The 7,481-nt window shown below is 57.3% G+C and overlaps 1 protein-coding gene across 1 annotated transcript; it reads left to right on the forward strand.

Annotated features, from left to right (window-relative positions):
• Positions 1-1,147: 1,147 nt before the first annotated feature.
• On the forward strand, positions 1,148-2,419 carry FAM181B (family with sequence similarity 181 member B). The gene has a single exon (XM_087822198.1). It carries the CDS (start codon positions 1,148-1,150, stop codon positions 2,417-2,419), a length of 1,272 nt encoding a protein of 423 aa, XP_087678324.1.
• The last annotated feature ends 5,062 nt before the right edge of the window (positions 2,420-7,481 follow it).

Genomic DNA, 7,481 nt, shown 5'->3' on the forward strand with positions numbered 1-7,481 from the left:
AGAGAGATGGGCTGGTTTGCCCAAATCTGTCCTCATCAGAGCAAGGATTTCCACCCAAGTCACATTGATATTGAATAGGGGTGGGTCTAAGGCCAGAACCCAAGTTTTTTCTGAATCATCTACGTTTTACCATATTGTTCATTTTCTCTATCCCAGGATTGCCCAGGTGAAACTGGGTCTAAGTGAACTTCAAAGTGATTCTTGAAATGCAACAGAAGCTCCAGAAGGACAGTGTAAATGGTATGACTTGAGGATTCCAGCCCACATTTTGTCCTAAGATGCTGAGAGTTTACACACATGCAGGGCTCTTTCTCAAGCACCAGCTGGCTTAGTGGGAGCAACTCCTTTCTCCCTTGCCTCCTGCCACCTACTACTAATAAAAAACGAGCCAGGTGCTGGCCTCAGTGTACTATAAGCTGTTACTTCTGACAACCAATGGGTGGAAGAAAGAGCACCAAAGCTGAGAGTCCTGTGGAAACGCCAGTTAGAATCTTAGCACCAAGGCTAGAGCTTGAAGAGACACAAGTGTCCTTGCCCCAACTTACAGGTGAAAAAAACCAAGACCAAGAGAGACCAAAAGTTTTGTCAAGGGCGTAGAATGGCTCTGGTGTCCGGCTAGACTGGCTGTGGCTTTGGCCAGCTCCCTGAAACTCTCCGAGGCTCAGTTTCTTCATTTGTTAGATGGTGATAACAACATGTACTTCATTCGGACCGTTGTTCAAGCATTAAATGAGGCGATGTACGGACAGCGCAGGGCCGCGAGTGAAGCCGGGTCTGCGGCGGGGCCATCCCGCCCTCACCCCCGCGCGGGAGCTGGACGCGAGGAAGCGCGGGGCGCAGGGAAACGAAGGGTTAAGGCGACGAGCACGGGAAAGCCCGGAAAGCTGGGGAAGCGGACCCCTCACCCCTCCAGCCGCGCAGAGCAGGCCCCGCCCCGGCCACCGGGGCGGCCGCCGCGCCCCCTCCCTCTGCCCCCCGCCCCTACAAGATCTAATGAGCTCCCCCGGGAGGCCGCGCGGCGAGCCGGGCCCAGACCGCGGAGGCTGCGCCGCGCACCGCGAGCGCCGGGGCGGGATCCGGGCGCGGGCGGCCGGCGGCGACGCGCGGGGCGCACCGGCCGCGCTGCGGGCTGCGGCGAGACGCGGCGATGGCGGTGCAGGCGGCGCTCCTCAGCGCGCACCCCTTCGTCCCCTTCGGCTTCGGGGGCTCCCCGGACGGGCTGGGGGGCGCCTTCGGAGCCCTGGACAAGGGCTGCTGCTTCGAGGACGATGAGGCCGGGGCGCGGGCGGGAGCGCTGCTGGCGGGCGCCGAGGGCGGGGACGCGCGCGAGGCCACCCGCGACCTGCTCAGCTTTATCGACTCGGCGTCCAGCAACATCAAGCTGGCCCTGGACAAGCCGGGCAAGTCGAAGCGGAAGGTGAACCACCGCAAGTACCTGCAGAAGCAGATCAAGCGCTGCAGCGGTCTCATGGGCGCCGCGCCCCCGGGCCCGCCCTCCCCGGGCGCCGCCGACGCCCCGGCCCGGCGGGCGCTGGGCTCCCCCGGCGCTCCGGCCGCCGCCCCGGCCCACGGCAAGGCCGCCCCGCGGCGGGACGCGTCGCAGGCCGCCAGCCTGCAGAGCCGGAGCCTGGCCGCGCTCTTCGACTCGCTGCGCCACGGCCCCGGGGACGCCGACCCGGCCCGGGGCTCGGCGGCGCCCGCAGCGGGGCTCGGCGGAGCGGGCTCCGGGGGCGCCGGAGGGGACGCGGCCGGCCCCGCGGGGGGCACGGCGGCCCCGGGCGCCGGGAAGGTCCCGCTGCGCGCGCGCAACCTGCCCCCTTCCTTCTTCACGGAGCCGTCCCGCGCGAGCGGCGGCGGGGGCGGCCCCCCGGGGGCGGGCGCGGGCGCGGGCTCGTGCGCGCTGGAGAAGGGCCCCGAGGCCCTGGAGTTCCTGGAGCTGCTGGGGCCCGACTACGGCGCCGGCACCGAGGAGGGCGTCCTGCTGGCCGCGGAGCCTCTGGATGTGTTCCCCACCGGAGCCGCGGCCCTGCGGGGACCCCCGGAGCTGGAGCCCGGCCTCTTTGAGCCGCTGCCGGCGATGGTGGGAAGCCTTCTGTACCCCGAGTCCTGGAGCACCCCGGCCTGCCCCCCGACCCAGAAGTCGCCCCTGGCTGCCCCCCGCGGCGGCTCGACCTTGACCGAGCCCTTGCGCCGCCCGTACCCCGCCGCCGCGGACTCTCCCGGCGGGGAGGGCGGGCCCGGCCCCTTGGCCTCCTTCGCCCCGTTTTTCTCAGACTGTGCGCTGCCCCCGCCGCCGCCCGCCCCCCAGATGTCCTACGAGTACAGCGCGGGCTACGGCCGCGCCGCCTTCTCCAGCCTTTGGCGACCCGACGGGGCTTGGGAAGGGGCGCCGGGGGGGCCGGGGGCGCGCCGGGACTGACTCGGGGCGCCCCTCCCCCGCGTCCGAGGCTGCTGTGGGGGCTCCGGATCCCCAAGACTGAAGAGCGACTGGAAAATGCACATGGAGATGAAACGGGATTAAAGGTTTCAATTAATAAAGGAAACTTAAGAAAAAGAGACGAAGAGGAGTCGAGGGTTGTTTTAATCCCAGCCTCAGGTGGCTTAAAAAAAAAGGGCCGTTGGTAGGTTCTCCCTGGAACAGAGGAGCCCCGAAACCTAGACGGGGCTTGGGTGACGGTCGGCAAAGGTCGGTTATGTCAGCGCCCCTGCCCCGCCCGAGCCGCGCCGGGTCCCCCCCCGCCCGGGAGCCTCGCGATTCCCGCCTGTGCTGGGAAGGCCGGAGCGCAGGTACGTTGCTGATTTGGGTGGAGTTTTTTAAGAAAGACGGCTTCCCGCGCGGCCTCCTCGCCCCGCGCTGACCTCCCCGGGGCGGGCGCCGCCCCGCCGCCCCCGAAGCTCCTCTGCGCCCCTCCGCGTCTGACCCTCCCACTCCCATCCGTGCCACGGTCTACGTTCCTCCTTCTCTGCCTTGTCTTTCCTGCTCTCTGATACTTTTGCTTCTGTCGGCTTTCCCTGCAGTTCTCTCACGCAGGAGGCTGGAGTTTGGCAGCCCTGGGGTGCGTGTCTCCCCCCCCCCCCAGCGGGGCGCGCGGGGCGCTATGCCCTCTCCGCACCCGCGAGGCGCGCGGCCGCGGTCCCCGCCTCACCTCGCAGCGCGCTGGGCGGCGGGGGGACACACGCAGCGCGCCTTGAAGCACATTCAACGTGCGCACCGACGGTTTCCCTGTGCGGGGCCCTTAGAATTCTGCGCCTCCTGCGCTTTTTCTGGGTCATCTATTTGCTGCCTGGTGATTGCCCCCCCCCTTTTTAAGAGCCCTGCGCCCCCCCCCCATTCCGGCGCCCCCCTGTTCAGTCCTGCTCCCGGTCGGTGCTCCCTCCCTTCCTCTGTCCACTCTCCCCGCTGGAAGCAATGACGAAGGGGGTGAAGTTCCCCGAAGAGCAGGCTCGGGGAATGGCATCTGAAGGGCGCCCCGGAGCGAGGAGGCTGCGCTGTTCCATGAGAAGAGTCAGAGAGATGTTTTACTCGGCCCTGAAGTGGCAGAGAGGGCGCCCGGCAGGGTCGGGATGGGATGGCCAGGGGCAGGGGAGGGAAGGCTGGGTGGGAAGGGAGCAGCTGGAGAGGAAAGGGGGGCTTCCGTTCTGCAGACCCCCCGATGAAAATGCAGAGAGACCAGCACCCAGAAAACATAAGATGTTGCCTGTTGATTCGTTGCAGAGGAGATCTGCCTCTGCTCGAGGCGGCCAAGGTAGATTACAGGACTATCTGCAGGGAGAAAGTCAAAGCCTGTGTTACTGCAGAAGATTTTAAAATCCAGGTCGGTGTTTGCACAAATCAAAAGTACTGCAATACCTTCAGAAAGGAACTTGTGTGTGTGTGGGGGGGGAGGTGGGGGGGGGAGTAAATGGGTATCAAGCCACCGAATACAACTTAAAATACCACCGCTAATCACTCTTCTGAACAAAACGCTTCGTAAGAAAGCACCACAGGGAAATAGGGCGATGAGTCTTATTAAGGATGAAAATAACTTTTACAATTCCAGAAACTTGGTGTCCATAGAATTTCTTTCAAAGCGGTGAAGCTGATTAATTCCATTGTGCTAGCAGATTATTATTCAACCATCGTTTAATTTATCAAAATTACTTGGTAACGAGTACCATCCGGGATAGAGCTGCACAGTAAGCAGACAAGAACCCTGGGACAGTTCCGAAGGCTGTAGTGTCACTGCAGTGCTCCTCAACTTCCTCTTCTTTCCTTGTTTAGTAAAACAAGGCGTCCCTCTCCCGGCACCTTGCTTGCCGCGCCCTTTCATTAGTAATAATAACGCCGACACCCTGTTTCCATGTGCCAGCACCAAGCTGGTCACCAACTCATTGAGTCTCTTGACAATCCTGTGAGGTAGGTACTGTTATTATTCCCATTTGGAAAGTGAGGCTCAGACAGGTTAAATAACTTACTGAAAGCACATCGTGGGCTCAAGAGCCAGATCTACAAGTGTCCTAACACCAAGACCTGCCTATTGCTTGCAAGGCTTTGCTGTGTAGGGTTCCCGGTCCCCTGCAACTCTCTCAATCCTGCTTCCCTTTTCTAGATAGTGCTCTATCTTCTAAGTCCCACCATAGGACTTCTCAACTTTACCAGTATTGACATCTTGGGCAGGATAATTCTTTGCTGTGGGGGCTGTTCAGTGCATAGTCAAATGTTTAGCAGCGTCTCTGGCCTCTACTCACTAGATACCAATAGCACTCCCCTAGTTGGGACAATAAAAAAATAAAATAAAAAATCCCTATTTCGCCTAGAGGGTGAAATTGCTGCCAGTTGAGAACCACTATGCTAGAAGAGTATATAAGCAGCGTCAGTGAGGTGCCTGGAATGTTCACACATGATCTCCTTTCATTCTTACCAAGGCCTGTGCTCAGGTATCTTCTTTATTTTTCTATAGGTGAAAAGAAGGGCAAGGAGAGGGGCTGCATCAGTCCACTTAGTTGCATCTCATTTCTGCTAATTCACCAGCCACAGGCCAGTTACTTAGCTGTATTAAGATGCAGTCTTGCCCGGCCGGGCGTGGCTCAGCAGTTAAGCGGCGACCTAGGATCCAGGCGATCAGGGTTCGATTCCCGGTCAGGGCACATGCCTGGGTTGCGGGATGCAGCCGATCAATGATTCTCTCATCATTGATGTTTCTATCTCTCTCTCTCCCTCTCTTCTCTCTGAAATCAATAAAGATATATTTAAAAAAAAAAAAAAAGGAGCAGTCTTTCCATTGGTAAAATTGGGAAACTATCACAAATGGTTATCATGGGGAGTCGAACAGGGAACGCATAAGTTCCCACCAAGAGGGAGAGAGCAGTTCTAATCCCAGGCAGCCGAGGCTTGGCTTTGCGTCGAGGTTCCCAGCCACCCTGCTACCCAGGGCGGCAGGAATGTGTTCGGCCCTGCGTACCTCCCTATCCCGCCACCTCTCATTCCTCTTCTCCCCACGTTGCCTTCCAGTCTGAGCACGTGTGTCTGACCATGCCACTTACTTACGGGACAGTAAGTATTGCTCGTTAATAACAGTCCTGCCAAGGGCTCAATGGACTGTTGCTTCTCTTCATGTGTCATTTTCTGCTGCAGCCTGTTAGAAAGTATTTTTGTCTCTTGTTTACCCCATACTTGCCATCGACTATTCTTTTTAGGTGCAATGGTAGATATTTTTCAAGACCAGCAATGTGTTGTAATCGGCTTGTGATTGTGTCACTTTGGACGGGCGGGGCATCTTAGCCTCGTTAGTGATTATACCACATGCTGCATATTCATGATGCTCCAGCTCAGCCGGGCATCCCTTGGTGCCTGGAGTGTGTTTCAGTGTCTTCCTGCGTTCCCTAATGGTTGTCCCAAGCCTTTACTCATCTCCACTCGAGCCTCCACCCTTCCCTCTCCTCATGCGTCCTGACAGCATGGAGAACATCTGTTGAAATGCAAGCCCCCTCCATTTCCCAGCCCCACCTTCACACAGGATTTTTTGTCTCCACAGGCGGGAACTTCTCCTGCCCCGCACAGCTCAGCATCCTGCCCCTCCCACTCCTTGAGGACAAGATGCTGCTCCTTCAGTTATCCTAAGTCTCCTTTATCTCTAGGCTCACTTTTTCTCCCATCCTAGAAATAAGCCTTTAGAATGGTTTAAAAATAAGCAAGGGGGTGGATAGAAAACTGAATAATTCAACCCTATTTTCCCTTTCTAGATAGCCTATATCTTCTATTTAGAGTCGAGTCTCTCAGGAAAGGAATCCACACATTTTCCTCCATCTCACCTGCTATTTAAACCTTAACTATTTTGAGTCTTAGGGTGGCCAACTATCCCAGCTTGCCTAGGACTGTCTCAGTTTTACCACTACCAAGAAACATCCCCCAGTCCTGGGCAAACTGGGACAGTTAGGCATTTTTATTAAGTCCCTCCTGAGGGCAGGTACTGTGCCAAGCGGTGGGATATGATGATGGGAAGGATGGACCTGGAAACATGCAGCAGCCCTGCCTCAACAGAGCTAGTGGTTAGCTTCAAGCAACAGCGAGAGTGTGTGAGGAGAGTGCAGAGAGTGGCATGTGCCCTATAGAAAAGGGAGAGCCGGGCGAAACAAACATTTGCAGAAATTTGATGTGAGCCAGGGACGACACTGCCAATTCAACAGGGCACTCTTGCCCTTCGAGCCTGAATCTATCTATCTATTTCCGTTTGCCCAGGTGAAAGCCTGCTTTCATCTGGTATTTGGTCAGTGTCTCAGAACCGATCCAATGTTGGGAGACTGACTCACACAGTCCAAGTTCCCAAGTATAAACCATAAGTCCTCTTGCCAACATGCAGCAGAGACATAAACCTAAATCAGTTCTGCCTGACCAGGAGAATCCCTCGTATCTACCTACACAAAAGACACGAAAATCAGAGCAGCATGCGGTGAGCAGAAGTAGTATAACTTGCAGGAACAACTCCATAATTTGGGGACAACTGAGGCTAGGCTTCTTTTATTTGCGTAAAGTCTTAGTATCTCTACCCATAGAGTCTCCCCCTCTTCCCAGAGCCTGACAGAACCCTGGGAGCTTTTACAGTCCAAGAGACGTATGGCCCCCAAAGGGAACTCAGGCTGGTTTTGCCATTCAGGTGGGTCTAGAGCTGGCGCCTGATAAACCTGCTGCTGTCATTGTTGGTCATGCAACTCAGGATCACAGAGTGTACACACCCTGGAGCCTGCACAGCCAAGGAGATGAGTGAAACTGAAATCCAGCCTGTGCTTACTCTAGTGCTGCCAAGCAGTGCACACAAGGAAGGGGATGTTTTGTTTTTAAGATGTGCCCACAGACATGGCATAGATAGCTGTGACCCTGAGGGTCACCACAGAAAACTGGTCCTACTCAGAAGAATAGACATGCTAGTGCAGCGGCTCCCATTTGCTGAGGAGAACCCAGGTGCACTGTGGGAAGATGATCTCCTCCCTCAGGACCAGGGTCC

Source organism: Miniopterus natalensis, chromosome 11 (assembly GCF_054644295.1).
Source record: "Miniopterus natalensis isolate mMinNat1 chromosome 11, mMinNat1.hap1, whole genome shotgun sequence".
Classification (NCBI taxonomy): Eukaryota; Metazoa; Chordata; class Mammalia; order Chiroptera; family Miniopteridae; genus Miniopterus; species Miniopterus natalensis.